General features: G+C 30.0%; 3 protein-coding genes across 5 annotated transcripts; 1 reads left to right on the top strand and 2 right to left on the bottom strand.

The window, feature by feature from the left end:
* On the bottom strand, positions 1-1,707 carry LOC113867523 (aldehyde oxidase GLOX-like). The gene has a single exon (XM_027502907.1). It carries the CDS (start codon positions 1,705-1,707, stop codon positions 1-3), a length of 1,707 nt encoding a protein of 568 aa, XP_027358708.1.
* Positions 1,708-3,728: 2,021 nt separating this feature from the next.
* On the bottom strand, positions 3,729-7,596 carry LOC113850076 (E3 ubiquitin-protein ligase RGLG2-like). 2 transcript variants are annotated; one of them, XM_027480431.1, is made up of 12 exons: positions 7,490-7,596; positions 6,984-7,220; positions 6,405-6,489; positions 6,171-6,311; positions 5,960-6,073; positions 5,759-5,856; positions 5,206-5,285; positions 5,010-5,115; positions 4,766-4,893; positions 4,508-4,679; positions 4,058-4,114; positions 3,899-3,979 (listed from the first exon to the last, which is right to left on the bottom strand). In XM_027480431.1, exons 2-12 carry the CDS (start codon positions 7,206-7,208, stop codon positions 3,899-3,901), a joined length of 1,287 nt encoding a protein of 428 aa, XP_027336232.1. In that variant the 5' UTR covers positions 7,209-7,220; positions 7,490-7,596. The 2 variants fall into 2 exon arrangements, with proteins under 2 accessions (XP_027336239.1, XP_027336232.1); XM_027480438.1 differs by lacking the exon at positions 7,490-7,596 and having other exon boundaries at positions 3,729-3,979; positions 6,984-7,208.
* A 9,384-nt stretch (positions 7,597-16,980) lies between these two features.
* On the top strand, positions 16,981-20,570 carry LOC113852497 (rhodanese-like domain-containing protein 11, chloroplastic). 2 transcript variants are annotated; one of them, XM_027482789.1, is made up of 10 exons: positions 16,981-17,242; positions 17,327-17,419; positions 17,560-17,667; positions 18,168-18,264; positions 18,402-18,441; positions 18,524-18,598; positions 18,820-18,907; positions 19,032-19,099; positions 19,949-20,021; positions 20,102-20,570. In XM_027482789.1, exons 1-10 carry the CDS (start codon positions 17,099-17,101, stop codon positions 20,183-20,185), a joined length of 870 nt encoding a protein of 289 aa, XP_027338590.1. In that variant the 5' UTR covers positions 16,981-17,098; the 3' UTR covers positions 20,186-20,570. The 2 variants fall into 2 exon arrangements, with proteins under 2 accessions (XP_027338590.1, XP_027338589.1); XM_027482788.1 differs by having other exon boundaries at positions 17,324-17,419; positions 20,102-20,557.
* The last annotated feature ends 1,058 nt before the right edge of the window (positions 20,571-21,628 follow it).

Raw genomic sequence — 21,628 nt, 5'->3', positions numbered from 1 at the left:
CTAGGCGTGTGCAAACTGAACCCACTGAGACATGCTTGGAATTCCACCATTCACAACAGTGAGCAAGTAATAACCAGAAGGTGCAACATGGGGTGATGGTGGAGCTTCCAATACTGCCACCACCCACCCACCACCACTTCTCACCAAGCTCTTGCACCTCAGCTTCAACATCCTTTGGTTCATGGCAAAGGAATGCGTGGTAAATGGTGGGGCATAGGCACTAAACACCACCTCATTGCTAGGCCTCTTCCTCAACAAGAACCTAACTCTAAACTCTTTACCATACCCAATTGCATGGTGAATGCCACCACCATATTCTATAGTCAAGTTACTAGGCCTCAAGTTATGGTACCTCTTGTCCATGTAGTGTGGAACAAATGCTTGAAGTCTGAGTTCAGTTGGGTATGCCACATTGTGAAAAGTGTACCTCCCATGAGGGTTACTACCAGCAACCAAGATCCTCCCATCATGAAGAATTGTAGCTGACGAGTGATACATTCTGGCTATCTTGGTGGACCTAAGGACAGTGAACCTTTTTCCTAGTCTTTTGTTTGGACTATAAAGATAAGGTTCAAGAGAAGCATTTCTAGCATTGTCATATCCTGCACACCCATGTTTAGCTCCATTTATAATCAGAATGTTACCAGTAGGGAGAATCAGCATGTCATGTAGGAGACGTGGTTTGGGCATGTACTCCATATCCCACTTGTTATTGTTCCCTGTGATAACCATTCTCCCACATGATCTTAAACCTTCCAAGAATCTTCGTTTACTAGCTGCTTTAACTGCTCCAGTGGCCGAACCTCCACACACCATAACTTCTACCTTTCTGAAGTTATCTCTATGGTCCAATGGAAGTAACACAGATGAGCCAGAGCTGGGGTAGTTTCTTGACCCTTTTTCTGGAATCCTGGGGAAGGTCTTGATTACTTTGTTTCGTCTCAAGTTGAGTAGGATGGAATCGCGATTGGCGAAAATGAACAAGTTGCCATCTGATGAAAGGTGAAGGAAGGGATAGAGGTTGTTCCCTCCTAAATTCCTGTCATTGGTTTGGTGCAAGAATGGAAGGTCAAAAGATTTTTCTCCAGGACTAATTTTTGGTACAAATTCATAAGTGAAAACTCTTCTTCCTCCAACAACCACCACCCTGTCATGCTCTGGAAGTATCTGACTAGAAGCATACCACCTCTCATCAGATAGACTTTTCTTTGTTTGTATCCAATCACATTGGTGATTCCCACATGGCCTATAGAGTCTGACCCTTTTGGCACCATTGCCATACCCACCTGTTTGTAAAACTGTTCCATTGCTTAGGAATGAACCTGAGGAACACCAAGGGTCAGTGTCAAGCCTCAAAGGTCTCACATTGTTGGCACTAATGTCATACTCAACAGAGTGAGCATAGCATGTTGAGTCCAACAAATCATTGTGGCTTCTGGTGCACCTGCTTCCATTGAAGCGTTTGTGAAGTTGGTAATTAGATTGGCCAGCTCCTGTTTGATCAAACATTATGACAGTGTTTTTGTAGGTTAAAGCCATGTGCATACCAACCACACCAGTGCTGTTAAGTAGCAGTTGCCACTGCCCTTTCCTCCCCTGGGAGGATCTTACATTGGCACCATCACTGAATCCAAAACAAACCAAGAAAAATAGGATAGTGAACATGATTTTACTGCAAGACAGGAAGCACATGTATTCATATGCCATGTGATATAGCAGAAGGTGATGGTCATAAGATTGCTAGGGAGGGTCCTTTTCTAGCACTATGTTTGGCTTGGAGCCGACTTACTAGTAGTCACACACTTGAAAGGGTGCAATCAATTTGGCTAAATTGTAGTCAACTCAAGCTGATATGATAACATTTCAGTGCGTTGTTAGATCCAATTGAGTCGGGTTCATGCAAGAATCGATTCAGTGGATAACAATATAAGTGACTATCTTCCCTGTTTATCGTTCCACATCACAATCTTTTGGTTGATGTGATTACTATTTTTTCAAGTTATTGCTCTTTTAATATAAAGGGTATATTAAAGAAGGGGTAGCTTTAAGTTATATTTCTAATATTTTAGAATGTATGTTACAACTAATTTTTTTACATGAAATTGCCATAATTAATAACCATTTTTTTCCCTTTTAAATTTCACTTTCAATATCAATATTCTACATAGATTTGACTGAAATTCCTAAGAGTTATATTGGTTAAATTAAAAGATTTGTATCACTCTAGCAGTGACATTTGACCAGAAGAGTGTCTAACTTAAGAAACCGCAAAAGAAAGATGTGATCAGTTAGTTAATTTATTATTTTTTGATCAATAATCAAATAGTTAATTGAGAAGGTACGAAATTGGTTGAAAGTTGAAGCCGAACAAGCCCTGTAAATAATTATTTACTTAATCAAACCCAAAGGTGAAGCCGAACAAGCCCTGCAAGATGATTCAAGTTTGAATTCTGAATCTTAAAATTTTTCATATCTTCTTCCCCCTCCCCCTCCCTTAATGACAAAAAATTAAAATAAAATAAAATTGATCCCAAATTGATTCCACTTGTTAAAAAATAAAATAAAATTTTCATTCGATAGTTTATGTATAATTTCAATTCCTTTAGTTATTATTTGTCATCATAATTCTTTTAAAATTTAATTTAAATACACTAAGAGTATAAAATATTTTATATAGTCACCTAATCATAAATTGCCATATTAACAAGTCTTTAATTTCTTTTATAATTAATATAAAAATCATATCTATGGTGTACTCTATTTAATTGACAGTGTAAAAATATTTACATTGACAATACACCAAAATTAAACTTATCTTTTAATTATTCAAATTAAGTCTCTCCTAAAATTCTTTCAAATAATTAATAAAAATATAATATATCATTAGTTTTTGCAAATTCAAAAAAAGAGTATATAAAATAACTAAATAAAAATAATATTTTATATATTTTATTTATTATTTGTTTTCAAGTATTTTATAAATTTTTCTTTACTAATTTAGATAGATCAACCATATATCATATTTCTATTTTTTTTTTTGTTAATTATTAAATAAGATTGTGAGATGAGAGACTTAATTTGAATTATAAAACTGAAATATTAAATAAAACAATTAAAACTAAAAGAATCAAAATTGCATATATCTAAGAAACTAAGTGTAACTAAGCCAAAAAAAATAAAAAGAAGACAAATGTGCCTTCCTTCCAGTTCCCAACATTAGTACGATCACATATGAAACGTTCACGTGACAAGTAAATTCTACGGACTACTTAGGAATTCACCAGATCATGCTGCGAAAGCCGCAAACCACATCATTCATGTCATTCACACTATGTTGAAAAACAAAAACAAATAAAACATTCACGCCATCTGGATATTCCCACATGGGTCGCACAAATATTTGAAAAATGTTAGTGTCAGAAATGTGTCAAACACCGCTATACTTTGAAAAAGAGAGAGGTCCATGCTTCATAGGTTGTTTTACAAACATCACTTATGGTATGGATGTTAATTCTACGTGTATGTTTGGATATGATTATTTTTGAAAAAATAATTGTTTATTTTTCAAAAACTATCTCAAGAAACTGGTAAAATAAGTAATTGTTTTATTTGAACTCGTGTGAATAAACATAGGAAATGATAATGAAACAAGCTAACATCACGAAGCATGGAGCATTATTATATCGATGAATTGCCACAATTATTATGATATAACAACGCAGAACCCGATTCTAGCATAAAATGCGCTCAAAGCATTGACTTGAATATATGAAATACCAAAAGTATTTACAATGAGGAGCCTTTTCCACCTGCCCTCCCTCATCACCAAGAAATTTGCATAAAACCCAGTTTCATACCTCAACATGAAAACCCATGAACAAGTTTTCAGTGATATCTTCTAATAAAGCTTTATTCTAGTATCAATGGTACTTCTGCAAATGGGGCACAACTCAAGATCTTGTCCACATTCACAGCATGTCTGCATATTAATAAAGATGATTCACATAAATAATAAGCATTGAATCATCATTAATGTATGTTAGGGGAAAAAGCTAACCTGATGCCCGCAACCAAAGGCCATATCCTTAGGATTGGAGAGGCAAATGGGACAAAACTGCAAGGATTACATAACAGAATGGTTTATACTTTATATGGTTTGACTTTGCATTATATCATGTATATTAAAGTCTCTACTCTTGAGTGCCACTGTGAACCAGAAAATAAACTTCCTACATGACAAGGAAACATAGACATGCTACTGCAGTGATTATAAGAGCAGTGCTAAGAGCACACTCTTAACATAATCTTTCTAACACTATTATTTATTGAAAGTTATTGACAAATACCAAAGTATGAATGAGATTCATTAAACGATGAATGAGGCTCACATAATTTTTGTTATTTTCAATAAATTTTTACTAATAACAAAAAGTCTGATGCTAGTATTTCTCGTGATAGCAAACTAAAAGAAAGACCAGCAGCAAGAGAAAGCAAAGAATTGATGTACCTGATTATCAGAAGCAGAAGTTGCTGGAGGATTTGCGCTAACATCATGTCTGTGAGATGGTGCACTGGGACGAAAACTGTTTTGACGTGAAGTTTTTGGGGAGTTGAAAGGTGCTGCACCATAAAGGGGTGGTGGTAGAGGAATCCTGTCTATAGCTTTCCCTCTATGAGCACTGTTTGAAAAATAATACACCTTAGATGGCTTCATAAACCAATGCAGCAAAGCCTAAGTAGAAAATAATTCAAGGTCGTTATCTACCCCAATAGATTAAGCTCAAGAGTTGCCTTATATTGGGAGGGTATCTCCATCAAGGCAGCAAGTGCAAACTCTGCTTCCTTTCTGGATCGATCCATGTTCTTTGACATTATTTCTGTGAAATTCACAAACTACAAAAGAAAAAACAAAAAATAAAAATCAAGTTTATAATTACTAAATAGCATAAACAGAATGTGCTCTATATAGAAGTGGCAGAACTGAGAACATTTGAACAGGAGATACTTGCCTGGAAATTATCAAATACACGGGCAGGGATGTTATCATCAAATTCTTTCATCATATCCCACGGCCCATCTCCAACTCCAACTAATATTATTGACAAGGGATATTCACTGGCAATAAAGACATTTTTGTTTGGTGATGACAGTAATTTAGAAATATGATTACCAAGAAGGAATAAAGCGACACAGAAAGACAATTACCTAGCTTTCACAATAGCTTCTACAGTATTCTTTTCTTGAGCACTCAACTGCCCGTTTGCGGTGTCAACACTCCTTGTCACCTGCAATAAGTGATAAAAGCATCCAATTAAGTGCTAAAATGTTTTCAATTTTAAATCAAAATTGAGTTATGAAAGCATCCAATTAGCCAATAATCTAACCTTGTTCTGAAAATATATTGCTTTTGGGTTACTACTACCTGAGGCAGAAGGAAGAGTTTGCCAAGGGGATACACAAACTTACATGTAATTCTTTTTCCATGATAAAGCATAGTTCCCTTAACAAATTAAGTTTTCGATTTAGCCCTCCTAAAATAAAATTCTCTCGCTCCACCACAGACCGACTACCACAAATGTTTGTATTCACTTGGTTACTTAAAAATGAACAAGTGTCAAGTAATTGTAGTATTTCAAGAAGATCTAAATATTCAACACCTCAACCCCCCACCCCTCCAAATAAAGGAAAACCATCAATAAAATTTGGGATAAATTTTGACAGTAAATACTTTTTAATTTCAATTCAGATAATGCTCTACCTGCCCATCTGCTATAATCAGTAAGACATGGTATTGGCCTCCACTTTGCTCCACTATGGTGATTGCCATCTCAATGACTGGGGCAAATGATGTTGGTCCTGCCATGAGTTAGGGGCAAAAATAACATAAGCAAAGAGCTGATAGGAAATACAGAAAGAAGAGGGGGAAATGAAATTTGAGCAATGTTCCAATTTCCAATACCTGCAAGCTTTAATTGAGGGACCAATTCTCTGTACCGTGCCAACACTTCTTCAAATCCTTGACAAAATCTCTCATCAGAATAGAAACTAAATACTTCCTGGTCATGTGTTGAAGCTGCCAATATGAAACCCAAACACAATATAACTCACCTGGAGACATTATATTAGATTCTAAGGGATGAATGAATTTCATAAGAATGTTTCTCAGTTACCGTCTCCAAAACCAAAACAGGGAATTAAGTTATCCTCATCAAAGGAAGATAATGTTTTGCCAATGATAGATATAGCTTGTTCATATGGATTTTGTTCATGACCAATATGATGCAGACATCTCCTTTGAAATGACCTTCCACCTAATACAAAAGCAAGTTATGCAGTGCATGTTAACACAATTACAGAAAAATAAAGAAAAGAAAATGACGGAGATTAGTCAAACAAAGCAAAACCTGTCCACTCATTGCTCTTTGTAAAATCAATACCAACAATGAGATTGGAAGACTCTAGGCCAGCACTTGCAAGAGCGTCAGTTACCTTCCAATAAGGAAAATTTTAAGAATGTCAAATAAACATAAGAATTTAAATTCTTAATGGTGTAGTAACACAAGTCACCATAGTAATCTAACATTTACATCCTGAAATAGAGCAATGACATGAACCAAAAGACCTGCATAAAACTTGCAGAAAATAGACAACAAGATGAAATCATTTCTTTTAGCAAGCAAATTCATTACCATCTTTACAATGGCAACATCTAGATAACAGTTAAAAATATAGTTACACGATGAAGAAAAGAAAACGTTTTCTCGGCTTTTTCAAATTCTCAATGATTCAAGACCTGAACTAAAATAATAGGCTCTTGTTTCTCAAACCCTATAAGCTTAAACACAAAATGAAGGGACAATTTCATCCAGTATAAACCCTGAAACAGATTCTACAAAGACATTGCACAGTACACCCATGACCCAATTTATTCTGCATTTAAGCCATTTCATACATTGACAACAAGGAATCATAAAAAAAGTTACCTGGTCCAAGCTATTATAATTATCACCTATCCTTGAAAACTTCCTATCTGACCCTTTTCCTTGCTCTGGAGCATGACCACCACCATAGCCTTGAGATGAATGCCCATAATGACTCACAGACCCATGATCTTGGCTTTGTGGCAAATAAGGTGATTGATACTGCGGAAAAAACCTCGAGGATGAACGTTGCCTTGAACTCCTCCTTTTTGAAATTGATCCACCCATAAATTCTTTATCCTAAGGAAACTCAACAACCCATTAACGCATTCAAATCAAATCTCTCAAAACTATTCTCATTCATGTTCAACCCAATAATTAATGTACATACTCTTCTAATCTACATTTTAATTCACTAACACTGATTTCTACTTCATCCATTATCTTTCTTTGTTTTAATTTCTTTTAATTCACATTAATCTATAAGAAAGAAATATACTTTGCAAACTTAACAACGTTACATTGACACATCAGAAACTGTATGGAAAATGTGAAAATAAAAATGATACCTTGAAGGGGCAGGAAGTAGTGTGAGAGAGTGAGGTAGTGGAAGTTGAAGAGCATTAGGGTGGGTATATGGTGGGCGAGTCGATATCAGTGGCAGTGATTGATAAATGGTAACAATGGATATGTTGATTGATGTAGACGAAGGGTGGAGGTTGTTTCCACGAAGTTTCTCTCTCTTTCTTTGTCACTTCCACACCCCTTAGGCAATGTTTGGTGTTTGGTTGTTTTAACCCCTCAAACTCTCAAACTACATTGATTACTGCTTAATTTAGTGATGATAAGTTAATTTATCACTTTAATTTTAATTAAATTTAAGATCTAAGATTAAGTTATCATGCTATAATATAATCACCATTATTGATAAGGTTTGTTACTGAAAAATTAAATTTTGAAATGTAAATGTAAGTACGAAGTTTTAAAAGAAAAATAGATTCATTGTTCCTGTTCCCCTTAAAGAGCAATAACTTTATCTCGTGTAGATTCAACAAGATAACAAGCACTCACGAATCATTCGCTTTATCCTTGTCAGCTTGCACGCACCCAGAAACAACCTTTCCTAAGACTATGTTAGATTTCAATATAACACGGTTAGTGTATTAGTTTCGTGCATGTTTTGGAATCACTTTTTAAGAAATGCGAATACTAAAATCATTTTAAAATAGAAAAAAATGAACTGAAATAAAAATTTAAGAGATTATTTGACTATATTGCAACGCAACATAGTTGAATTGACTATCTGAGAAAGGTGTAACATCGTGAAACTTTATGCATTTATTACGGTTTTGGTGGATGCAAACATACAATGGGCGAAATTGTTTGTTTTGGATTTGTCATCTTTCGTAGGAATTATGATTGAAGTCGGTGACATTGGTTCTACTGTTCACAGACAGCTCATCCCTTGGCATATTGTTGTCCAAGTATCAGTGGCTAAGCACGCCAATACTCTGATTTATATGTATGTAGTAGTTTTCTTTTTCTTTTTTATAAATAAAAAATTAAAAAATTAGAAAGTTTTTAATAATTCTCAGCTAATTTTTTAATTCTTTTTTTTTCAAATTTTAACATTGAATAATATATAATTGAAAATTTTTAATGTAAAAGTGTTTTAAACTAACAAACCCAGACTTTTTGTTAGTCAGAAACATAGGTGTTTTATTTTTCTGTTTTTCTTTCTAAAACTAATAAAAAGTCTGGGTTTGTTTGATTTAGTTTTGATTTTTAATTTTAAAAATTAGATTTTAAAAATATTTTATAAAACTATTTTTAGAAAAATAAAATAAAATTTATTTGATAATTTAGTTTTTAAAATTATTTTTTGTTAGACTTTTGTTAGTTTTAGAAAAAAAAACAGAAAAATAAAAAACAAAAACACTTAAATAGCAATTTTATTTTTCAGTTTTAAAAACTGAAAGCAAAAATTAATTTTCAAAAATAGTTTTAAACCTTACATTAACAAGCAAGTTTTTCTATTTTTTAATTTTAAAAACTAAAAACTCTATTTAAAAAAAGAAAACAAACAAGTTCTAAGTAAAAATAATTTTAAAAATTAAATTATCAAACAAAATTTATTTTATTTTATTTTTTTAAAAACAGTTTTATAGAATTATTTTAAAATATAAATTTTAAAAATTAAAAATTAAAACTAAATCAAACAAACTCTAAATAACTTTAATTTTAAAATTTTATTTTAAATTTAAACTATAAAAATAGTATTTAAGCTTTTAAAATAATCAGGCCAAGCAATATTAATTTGTGAAACAAAGGTGGTGTCAGTTGTAGTGTGTGATGTCGTCACGAAAGTGCTTATATTGAGTTTGAGAAATCAGCCATGTTACTGCACAATTTTTAGATCTTAATTTGTATGTTTCACATATTAATGATAAGAAAAATACACTAGATTTTATTTAAAAGTAATAATAATATATTTTAAAAATTATAGTTATATTATTCGTATTTAATCAGTTAAATTCTTAATAATCTAACTATGCTCTAAATTCTAGATAAGACCAATAACATGCCCTAACTTTTAACATAGGATAACTTTTTTAATTTTTAAAAATTGTTTTTTTTTTCAATTCATTAAATTAAACTGATTTAATATTTCATGTTCAAAATGATTAATATATTTAGGAAATTACATATTTTCCTTTTTAATAAAAATTAGATATAAAAATCACAATTAAAATGGTTTATATTACTAGTTTGAAGGGAAAATTTGAAAATCAGATCACTTGATAACCATTTTTTAAAAATTTTTTACAAATAAAAATTTCAATCATAAACTGCATCTAACAATCTATGAAAATAAATTAGTTTGTTTCACAATTGATCAATTAGCTACATGATTAGTCAATGTTAACAAAGATTGTTCCCATTTTTTTTTTTTTAGAGATTCATCATTGGTATCAAGTAATGTTATAAAAAATTAGTCAACTAATCAACCTTTAAAACATTGAAAACTATATATTTGCATTTAAAAAAAGGGTGGAACATAACAAAATAGAATGAAAAGATGTTAAGTTTATTATTTAAATTATTTTAAATAGAATAGAATTCCATAAAAAAATTTAAATATATATCATTTTATTTGAGGCAACATCCTCTTTCTTTTTTCTTTTTTATCAATTTGAAAACATAGGATAATTATTTTTTTTTACAATTCTATTACAAAATTATCCAAACAATCAAAATATTTTAATTATATTTATTTTATTTTTATCTTATTTTACTCTAATCAGTTACGAACATCCAAACATAGCTTAGAGTTCTAATCGACACGTATTAATTTTACGAAGATACACGACCACAAGGGCTATGCATTCCTTTAATGTAAATTTAGCCTCCATAATAATATTACCCAATAAATAATGAGAAGAATTCTCATAAAATAATAAATTAATTACACAAAAAAAATTATATAAATATGCATGTCACTTCATGTTTCCAGGCTAAACAAAGCCTGTAAAATATAGTGAGTTAGAATATTCATAAACTATTTTAATTCAATGTAAATTGCACAAATTAAATAAAAAATGAACAAATTAAAAGTTGAAAAAAAGTTATTAGTTGGATCAAATATTCAAATTAAATTATAAAAAAAAGTAATACATTTGTTAACAAGTTTAATAATAAAGAAATTCTAAATATATCTTTCAACAAACTTATTTTTAATCTTATTTTAAGTTTTTAATATTATGTTTACCTTTTGCCTATCACTTATGAGAAAGTCCATTCTCTATTTTCATGTTGTCTAATATCATTCAACAATTTTGTAAGAAAACAAGATCAAGTATGAATTCCTTCAGCATCACCATAAGCATCACCATAAACGCAATTGAAAATAATCCATTATTGTCCAATATCATCCAACAATTTTTTAAGAAAACAAGATCAAGTATTCTTATTCTCCTTCAGCGTCACCACAAATGCAATTGAAAATAATCCATTGTTGTCATTTTATGCAAATAAAATTTGGCCCCCCAAATAGCCTTTCAAAAAGTAATCATCTACTCCAATCATTGGTTTACATCTATGTAGGAAATCCTCTTTACAAGCAATGAAACAAATTGACATTCTATCAAATATAGGGAGTAAACCATGCGCTAGTCTATTCACACCAAGTTGAATTGTGTTTTTTCTATTTGAATTTTTAAACTCTTGACAATAATCTCATAACCATGTATTATCTTTTTCACTATCCTCCATGAGTGCTTGAGGTCTCAACCATGTCCTATACGCCATGTGACATATTTATGACTTATGTCTCTGTGATGTATTTATAATATCGATACCTTGAAATATTTAAAGTTACCTTAAAAAAGGATTTCTCAACCATGAAGATGTTTGAGGAATCTTCATGGATCTTGTGCAAGTGTGTTGATCATTAAATATTTTTACCTAAAATAAATTGATGTTTTAAACTCAAAAGCATAAAATTTTCCAATCACATCTCATGCATTTGGCTGTGATTTTACTTCATCATTTTTAACAAACTTTATCTCTATACCTTAATGCATTATATAATAGTGAATAATCTTTTAGAACACAAATAAATTTCTAAACACCATCCTAACTTAAAAGTCACATATCCATACTCAAGTTTTTTTATTAAATTAGGGTCATCTTTTTTATCAGTTGGATCTTCATCATTTGAGTTTGTATCACTTAATAATTCTTTACTCTTATCTTGATCATTTTCTCAAATGAATTATGTAACCCTTCATCAAGTAGGTACTCTCCTTGAGTTCCAACATTATCTTATACATAAAAAAGAATCACCATCTCTATTAAAAAAAATCTATACTATGCTAATTTGTAGACCTCTAAAAAATCATTATACTTTAAGTCAATCTCATTCCTATTATAACTTTTGTCTTCACTATTTTCTTCATTAGCTATTTTATCTTTGTCAACTTCAAGATGAGATTAAGCTTCAATATGAATTATTCCTCTATTTTTTAGTTCATTTTCATTCATTTTGCAAAAATAAAATAAAATTACTTACAACTTTGAGATTTAACTTTTGATATATTTTCTCTAAGAGATGATCTTAGGGTTAGGATTTTATATTTTAAACTTAAAAGTGAAGTTGATATTACATGTAATAAAAAATTGACAACAAATGATTGCAAAGACAAAATATAAAATACTAAATTGAAATAAATGAAAGCATAAGAACTATTTTGATACCAAACAAAAAAGTGAGAGACTAAAATCATATTTTTATCCATATGATTACTTAAATCCTTATTTTTTTCAATGCAATAACAATTTTTACAAACTAGAAAAGAAATTTGTAACCTATAAACTTTTCTAGGATCTTGACAAAAAATCTAAATAGTAACTACATACAAACTTTTTTTATCAAGATCACCATATAAAAAATTATTATAATCGTTCATTTGTTGCAACATTTATGATCTAACAGCTATTATAACAAAAAAAATACATGTAGTCATCATCTTTGCTATGGATACAAAAGTTTTGCTGTAATAATTATTTCTTTCTAGTTATCTCCTTAAACAACTTGCCTTGTCCCATAATATTCAATTATATTATTTGAGTTGTACTTAATTTTGACATTCATTTGTATCTGTTATCTTTTTCTTGACAACAAATGCACAAGTTTCTATCCTTTCTAAAGCATTTATCTCTTGGATCACAGTACTTTACTAATGAGAATTTGGCGTAGCTTTAGTGAACCAAATGAGCCCATCATCATAAACTATTATAAGAAATTATCCACTTCTTATAAAAAAAATTATAACAAGTCATACTGTGCAAGAGGATATAATGTACCTAAAGGCATATATAGGTGATGTGCATGAATGAGAAATTACTTTTTTAGCAAAACTCATAATGCAGTATATGTGATCTTTTGGTTTTTTAATGGTTAATACTTCTTGTGATTTGTGAAAACAAATAAGTGATTTCAATTTAATTAAAATAAAACTTAGATAATGTGAGTAAATAAACAATAAGGTCATTAATAAACTCATAGTGTGACATGTGATCTTTTGTTGTTTTCTTAATGATTAACAGTTAACACTTCTTGTAACTACACTCCAAGTTGTTCAAGAGATTTTTTGTCAAAATTTTCTATAGTATAAGGCACGTTTCATATTATGATATTAATACTTTTTGTCTTTATTACTCTCCTTTGCATCATACATATACATGCTAGATCATTAGTTACATGGAGTCCATTATTCCACAAAAGTGTTGATGCATAAGCTATGTTGTATATATCAAGACAACATGTAACATATAAAAATTCATTTTCACAAAACACATTTTAAGAATTGAAATACTTATATCTTTTCAAATCATAAATGTACCACCTTTTTTCCTTGTAAGGATACCATATAAGTATACATTGTCTACTTCACTTACCAAACTTATCTTCTTCTTTTTCTTCTTTTTTTTTGTCTAAATTGATTTAGAGTATAAGATAACCATCCAAATGTCCAAATATAAGAATAGGTGGGACCTAACCAAATAATATTTCTTAAGAATATTTCCCTCCATCCAAGGTAGTAGGAGTGTGATTGCTAAGACTGTAACTTCATCATTCTAAAATATGATAATTTATTAGAATCAGTTTATAACTTAACCACATCCAATGTGATTCAATATTTTTTATAATATCAATACTAAAATATCTATTACATAACCAAAATAAAATATAACTCCTTTACAACTACAAAAAGTCAAATATAACAAAAATAAAAGAAATGAGGCTACACAATGAGGGCATACTAATGGAGATTCTATTAGGATGAACTTATCTTTCCAGATTCTAGTAGTCTACAATTTGATTATTTAATGATAAAATAAATAAATAAATACAAGAATGAGTTACACAGACTTAATAAGAAAAAAGAAACAAATAATACTTAAGTAATTCACAATTGTAGAGTCTAATTATAATACATTATTTTAAAATAAATTCATTCTAATTGCCCTTCCAAGAATATTATTGTTGCTATTGCTACTACTACTAAATAGACACATTAAGACCATTATTTCCACTATTAGTTATGAAGAGCTAACATAAATTCTCCTAAACTTATTCATATCCTATAAATTCATTCTCATGCATAAACCAAATTTATTTGTAATAATAAAAAGCTTAATGTATATGTCTCAAAATTAAATATCACCAAATAAAACAAAAACAATTACTTCCTTCACACTTTACAAATAAATTTGTCTTATAAATTTATTTGTAAGCTTTTATAAAATAAAAAATAAATTTAGGACTTGTTTCTTCAAGCAAATAATTTTTTAGAAAATAGTACGTGATAAAAAATTAAAATAATAATTATAAAATATCTTTATAATCATTATCCCCTCACAAATGGTGAAGAACTAAACAATTAACTCTTTCAAGACTACTCCAAAATTGTAAGAAAAGTACAAGCTAAAAAATATGGATGCTAATAATATTTAATAAATATTCAAAATTAAATAATAAAATATTTAGATCATACTCAAAGCTCTAAAATATAATTTCTTAATTGAGAACTTGACAAAAATCAATATTCTGTTAATATGATAAAAATTAATATTATTTGTATATTTGAGTTGTGAGCATACTTTAAGAACTCAAATATAAATTTTTTTTTATAATGGGTGACACACTTTTCTCCTCAAGACACTATCTTTGACTTTAAAATTTTTACTTAAAGTTATCTATGTGAAAAAGAAAAATAAATGAATTATAAAGATTTTTTCAAAATTTTAGAAACATAAATTAAAGTAAAAATAAATAAATACTCATATAAAAAATAAGATAAAGTGACACAGAAGGAAGAGAGTGAGAAAGAAGGATAATGTAGAAGTTGAAACTGAGGAAGGAAAAAGAGAATGAAATTACATCCATATAAGAAGAAAAAGAAAGAAAAGAAATAGTGGGAAAAGAACAATTTTAATGCAAGGAGCAACAAAAAAAATTATCTTTTATTCAACATGTTCTCTTTTTCTTTTTAAGCTAAATCAGTACATTTTATTATAATTTTATTCAATTATGTATCTATTTTATTAAAGAGTATCTACTATTGATATTTAATTAATTATTTTATATTTATTAAAGTAATTTTTCAAAAAATTTATTCAATATCATTATTACTTCTTAACCATTTTATTTAATAAGTAAACAATATAACACAATTTTTTTAAAGTATAATTACTATCTTATTCTTTTCAATTAACAAATATATCTAAATAACATAATAAAAATTATTCACAGTAATAAAATAGTAAAAAAAAAAATATCACAAGAAAAACACACATAATAAGTACCCTATACATCATAGTGCATCAACTCAAAAGGTTCAATGATTCTAGTTGGTAGTAACAATTTTTTATTTGTTTTTTGTTTACTTATCACTCAAACAAATATCATACACTTGATTACTTTTTTTTAACAACATCCCAAACACCAACAAACAAACTATTTGACTTAAAAGATGCCCCACACACCAGTGCCACTTGTTCAAAGCATTAACTCTATTTACTTTGTATGTCCATACAAGAGTAATTGCTTGAGAATGATAGACCTTATTTTGTTGCTCACCCACATCAATTGCTTTACTCAAATGTGGTGTTGTATTATATTCAAATATATTAATAAGAATTAGCCGTACAAATTAAGTATTATATGATATACAAAGATAAATTATAAGTTAAATTGTATGCAAATATAACACATTGAGATCACATCCTTTTTATGGAGTAATCTGATAAACAAAGTGAGATATCTAATATTTTTATTAATATGATCAAATTTCTTATAATGTGATTTGAGAATTTTGAGTCTAACAATCAAAATAGAACACTTGCTTTCTACCGTATTTTTAGTGAATGAAACAAACTTGTTACTAATAAAAAAAGTTAACAAAGTTATCCATTGATCGTTGTTAAGATCAAGAAAAAAGCTATGCTCATGCTATTTTCCCTAATTGCATGTGTACAAGTTCCTCATGTATCTTTACCAACATTATCTCTTTTATCAACATTTTTTTTTTGAGTAGCCTAAAGAACCTTTTCCTTTTTCTTTTGAATATGAATAAATCTATTGACTTTTTTTTTTCTTTCCTTTTTTACCTTTTTGTATTCCAATAGTCAAAGTGAAACATATTTTAAAATTTTAAAACTACTACAAACAAATTCTTACTCTTGTAGACACTCTAAAAACACCCTTAAAAGTGAACTCCTAAACATTTACATAATTTCTTGCATAATTAAATAGTCTCTTAAATATTTATATAATTTCCTAATGAGTAATGATATTCACATTTAAAATGTTTATAACAATTAAAAAAGAAGAGTTTAAGAAGGAAAAAAAATGTCAATATTATTCAAAAACGAAAAAACAATGTCATCCATATTTACATGATTCACTTAATTCGTTTCATCATCCAATGTAAAACCAAGCATGCTAATGTATTTTGTTTCTTTTGGTCTGCAAGAATGCTAATGTAAACATATAATAAAGATCTAGTGAACGTAATTGCAAGCCAATTTGATTATTTTGTTGAAAAAAGAATTCCCTTCTCTTGTTATTGACTTAGAGATGCATTTGTCGGAGAGCAGAGGGACACCATTTTTCTCAATGAAATGTCTGCCTCACACATAAATGCCAGTTAAGATATATTCATGTTTCTTTCTATCTAACTTAGTCCGTGAACTAGTATATAACTTTTCTTTTAACATTCATAATATTTAAATTCTATTATTATTAATGCCACAGTTTATGATTGAATAATTTTTTATATTTAAATTAAATTCATTTGACAAATAGGAATAAGGATTTTTATTTATTGAAATCATGTTCTCAAATAAAATTTTGTAAAACACTTGAAAAATAAAAGAGAAATTACTCATTAACCTTAAAGTTAAATATATAAAAAATAAATTTTAAAATGTTAGACGTAATAAAAATGTACATACAAAGTAATCTTAAAAAAAAAAAAATGTTTGATGAGAAAAATAATTGAGGAAAAAGGTGTTTCCCTTCTTCACTGTTCAGAATTTGGATAGCAACTAATTTGAAGGGATAGGAATTTGAAGAATCAAAGGTTGTTTCATCGTTCGTGTGCTCTCATCTCATGGAAGCACTATCCCTTCCCATAAACACTCTCACCAATTCATATTCCACTGCCAATTACATTTCTCTCAGGGCTACCAACACTTATGCTTCGCTCTCTTTCTTACAACTCAATCCTTCTTCCACTGCAAGATCCCTCTCTTTGGTATCCATTCTTTCCCTCTTTATAATTATTTTAAATGGGTTCGTGCCTTCTTTCATCTCTGTGTTTCTTTCATTTTTGCAGAAGAAGAGCGTAATTCGAGTGCAAGCTGAGAGTGAGGATTATGAATTGAAGCAAATGAGGGACATGGCTGCTGCCAGAAAGAGATGGGAAGCTCTGGTATTTCAATTTCATTCAGCTATTTTTTATTAACAATTTATAGTGAATTTAGCTATGTATTAGTTAGTGGTATCCATTGTTTTGGGTTTCTCAAACGGTAACAACCTTTTAGACCAAGATGTTACTTGCTTATTTTGTAGATCAGGGATGGGAAAGTTAAGGTACTTACTCCCAGGGAAGCTGGGTATGCAGTTCAGCTTTCAAACAAGCCCCTTCTTGATGTTCGTCCCTCAAATGAGCACAAAAAGGTTTCTCTTTCGTGCTTTCAAACACCTTAGCAAATACATCGCACATGTGGTTTAGTTATTTAGCTGTAGTAGAAGGGATAATAATGTCATTTGACATTTTAAACATGTTATTATTGTGGTCATACATTTGAGAGTTTATCATCAAGATGGTAATTGATCCTGCTAGCTGTAAAGATTGCATCAGATGCATTTCCTAATACATTTAATTTTAGGATTTTGTAAACATCAGCCCTAATTCATGTATCTAAAGATAGGGAGATTTTATCGAAAAAAAGTATTTATTACATCGAAAAATACAAAATCTAATAAATGTTTTTTCTTCCAATAAAATTTTACTGTTCTTAGTTATTTTAAATGACTGGAGTTATCATTTTTCTTAATTTTATTCAACTTTTGCATCACTAATTTTTTCATATTGCAAATATAAGTAATCTGACTCTTTTGCCTTTACTTTTACTTCATTGTTGTGATCTTTGCTTACTGTTTATGCATGTTTGAAGGCATGGGTGAAAGCTTCAACCTGGATTCCAATATTTGATGTTGATGATAAACTAGATTTTGGAACCATTCCCAAAAATATCACAAATTTCGTTATGGGTATGAAAAGATCTGTACTGGCTCTTTCATTATCCATTTTCACCTTTATTCTTTTGATAGACTTTCTCAATTTATACAATAAATTGCTACATTTCATTAGAAATCTACTAGATATGACTTGATGTTGTGTGGCACAGGGGGTTGGTGGAGCGGCATGCCTACACTGTCTTATGACAGGTATCCTAAACTGTCATTTGCTCTTCTGATTGATTCTCTGTATCATGGATTTTATAATTCATTTCTTTCCTCTCTTGAACAGCCAGTTCTTAGGCAAAGTTCAGGAGAAGTTCCCCAAAGATTCTGAATTAATTGTTGCATGTCAGAAGGGACTTAGGTGAGATTTATACATTTGATTGATTGCACACTCAATGGAGTTGTTTCTAATTCTAATTTTCTGCTTTCCTTATAATGTGGTACTTCCTCTGCTTTTTGAATCCTATTTTCAGTTTTCAAACATTGAATCAAATGCAGGTGGATGAAAATCATCTGTCATTTTGCTAGTGTCAAATAAACCACATAGTTTTTGTGTAGTTCTGAACCTCATTTTCTGGCCAGATCACTTGCTGCTTGTGAACTACTGTATAACGCTGGCTATACAAATCTGTTTTGGGTTCAAGGAGGCTTTGAGGCTGCCGAAGATGAGGCATGTTTTCCAATTTCAGTTTTCTGGAATATGCAATGTGATTTACTTTGATCAAATGTGGGGAAACAAAATTAGCTTATTTGGTGAGCTTATTCCGTTTTGGCCCATATTTACTGTGAAGCAGGATCTCATTGTAGAGGGTCCAGTGCCTCTTAAGTTTGCTGGAATTGGTGGTGTTTCAGAATTCCTTGGGTGACTACCTTATCTCACCTTTTCCATCCTTCTAATGCGTGTAGTATATAATATTTATAAAGTCTATTCAGCATTGTCAATTTGAATTTATCTCTACTGGATAACATAAATTATTTTATAATTTTTACTGCTTGTAGTGTTTTTGTTATGAATTCATGTCACATTTGAACATTATACTTACACTGTTCTGATTGATTGGGAACTCTTGAAAACCTTTGTTCAAGATCACCCTATCATGGTTTGCTGTATCACTTTGACAAACTACGTTATAGATTATGCACGTTGAAGATGGATGTCTTCTTTTTTAATTTCAATAACAAGAGAAATTGTGTTATTCTCGAAGTTGATTTCATGGAGATGGTTTGCAAGTGATCTTGCAAAAGATAAAATTACCACCAATTCACAAGTTAATTTTCAAATTGGGTGTTACTATATTCATGCAAGGAACTAAACCACAATAATTGATGCAAATAGTTCTGGAAGATTTCATTAATATAGGATGTGTTTTGTATTTCCAAGTTGCCTAGAATTCATGATAAAAAATCCTGTCAATGCTTGCTGGCAATGAAAACACAATTGAATAGCCTATTTTCCTGGTTGCATCACATAATAAAAAGTTTAACATATACAGATTTGAATTATGATCCATTGTTAGTTGATGACAATTTGATGTTTGTAGCGGAATGTACCTAGCTTGCTGGACCTAATTAATTACTTGGACATAATTGCATGATAATTATATCATATTGATTACAATCTGCAGACTTTAAATGAGGTTCTATATAATCCAAAAATTTATGAAATTGTTTAAATATGGTTACAAATTTCTGACTTCATGATTAATTCCAGTTGGACTGATCAACAAAGAGCTGCTGCAGCCAAGGAAGGTTGGGGTTATAGATTAGTGTTTTCTGCACGCCTGGTAATTTATCAATTGTATGCTTTCAGTTTTAAATCTTATTTTTCAGTCTTGCCATTCAAGTTTGATTGTTTCTGTCATAGGTTGGAGTCTTTCTTGTTGCTGATGCATTATATATTGGTGCTCAGCAACTTGGGCGCTATCTTCAAGATATCAGGACCCATTGAGGTACTAATATGGATGCCTTGAAGTTATTAATTAATCCTCTTAGAGATTATGTTCCTTGTTGGGGATGAGCATACAGAATCAAACAGCTAAGGAACTCAATTTTGGATGTTGACCTTTGTTAAAGGCTTATTGCCCATCCTTTAGTTAATGTAATTTACCATAGTGTGTTTTCTGAGATTTTGTCATAGCTGCCCATCTTATTCTTTTTCACTACTGGATTGTAAATGCAAGTTTATTGGACAGTCTTTCTAATTTAGGTTTTTTTTTTTTCCATGTGGGTATGTACTAATGCATTTTTTAGGTCAAGTGCTTGTATTTTTCTTTAAGAAATTTCCATAACAGAAGGAAAAAATAATAATTTTGTCATATTACTGTTCCATTAATGTTACTTTTGTTGGGAAATGTGTGTACTGTAACTGGCAATATTTGATATACTAGATGAATTCTGAAACCTAATTATGTTGTTGCAGAAGTCCCCTCAGGGCTATGATTGTTCATGTATTAATGTGTGTTTATGGGCATTTGTATCCATTTTGCTTTCCGTCATTCCTTGCTTTTGAAATTGTGTTGTCGTAAGCTTGTCTTTAAGACTTTGTATAAAGGTTTGAAGGTTAAAGGAAAAGGTTGGGAGAATGGGTGTTATATCCTTCCCGTGTTCGGATGATGATTTTTCTATAAATATTTTCCCAAATTGGGGAAACTTAGGCAACAGATTACAGATACCAGTCTTGTGAAAATAATTTCTCTTGGGGCTCCATAATACACGATTTTAGCAGCTGAAATAGCAGATTTGTCAGCTACATTACAATACTTGGACCCTCGTATAGAAGCATTTCTAGCTAAATTTAATGTGCCATTAATTTCACACTTTAAGCATTTATAATTATTCTTCCAAATATGCCCATACCTATGCCCAAAGTTTCTGCTGAGTGTCTATAAAGGTATTTATCAATTAATAAAAAAAAAAGTAATAATAATAAAAGGTAGCATGTAATACATTAAAAGCTGTAGATTTGGTTGGTTTCGAAAATTGATTTTTATTTTTATATTTTATTTTCACACGTGATTATTAAAATATTTTTTATTTTAACTTAATTATGTTTTTATCTCTACAAAAATAATACTTTTTATGATAACTCTTTAAAAAAATCTGTAAGAATTTAATCTCTGACTTATTTATAAAGTGATAAACTAAATAATAAACGATCATTTAATTTTTTAATATTTATTATTTAAAATTAATATTAACAAACATTTTTTTAAAATATATTTGTAAAATTTGTAAAAGAAATCCTGAACACTGTCCTGTCTCTCTGGGTATTGTCAACGGCGGTTCGTGGATGAGGCTTTTCGTGTTTTTGAGCTCATGCCTTGCAAGATCTCTGTTTCTTGGAATGTTATGATAGCAGGTTTTGTGCAAAGCAACCGTTTTAAGGAGGCGT

Source organism: Abrus precatorius, unplaced genomic scaffold (assembly GCF_003935025.1).
Source record: "Abrus precatorius isolate BTA unplaced genomic scaffold, Abrus_2018 Scaffold10, whole genome shotgun sequence".
NCBI lineage: Eukaryota > Viridiplantae > Streptophyta > Magnoliopsida > Fabales > Fabaceae > Abrus > Abrus precatorius.
This window is presented reverse-complemented; position numbering and strand designations above follow the sequence as displayed.

Bases quoted from the DNA above. Each gene is read 5' to 3' on its own strand.
- LOC113850076 (XM_027480431.1), bottom strand. From the start codon at position 7,208: ATGGGTGGATCAATTTCAAAAAGGAGGAGTTCAAGGCAACGTTCATCC. The intron at 6,490-6,983 runs GTAACTTTTTTT...CCTTATTGGAAG, and splicing joins ATTATAATAGCTTGGACCAG to GTAACTGACGCTCTTGCAAG. The intron at 4,894-5,009 runs GCAAGTATCTCC...TTTCTTTTGTAG, and splicing joins GTGTATTTGATAATTTCCAG to TTTGTGAATTTCACAGAAAT.
- LOC113867523 (XM_027502907.1), bottom strand. From the start codon at position 1,707: ATGGCATATGAATACATGTGCTTCCTGTCTTGCAGTAAAATCATGTTC.
- LOC113852497 (XM_027482788.1), top strand. From the start codon at position 17,099: ATGGAAGCACTATCCCTTCCCATAAACACTCTCACCAATTCATATTCC. The intron at 17,420-17,559 runs GTATTTCAATTT...CTTATTTTGTAG, and splicing joins GAAAGAGATGGGAAGCTCTG to ATCAGGGATGGGAAAGTTAA. The intron at 19,100-19,948 runs GTGACTACCTTA...GATTAATTCCAG, and splicing joins GGTGTTTCAGAATTCCTTGG to TTGGACTGATCAACAAAGAG.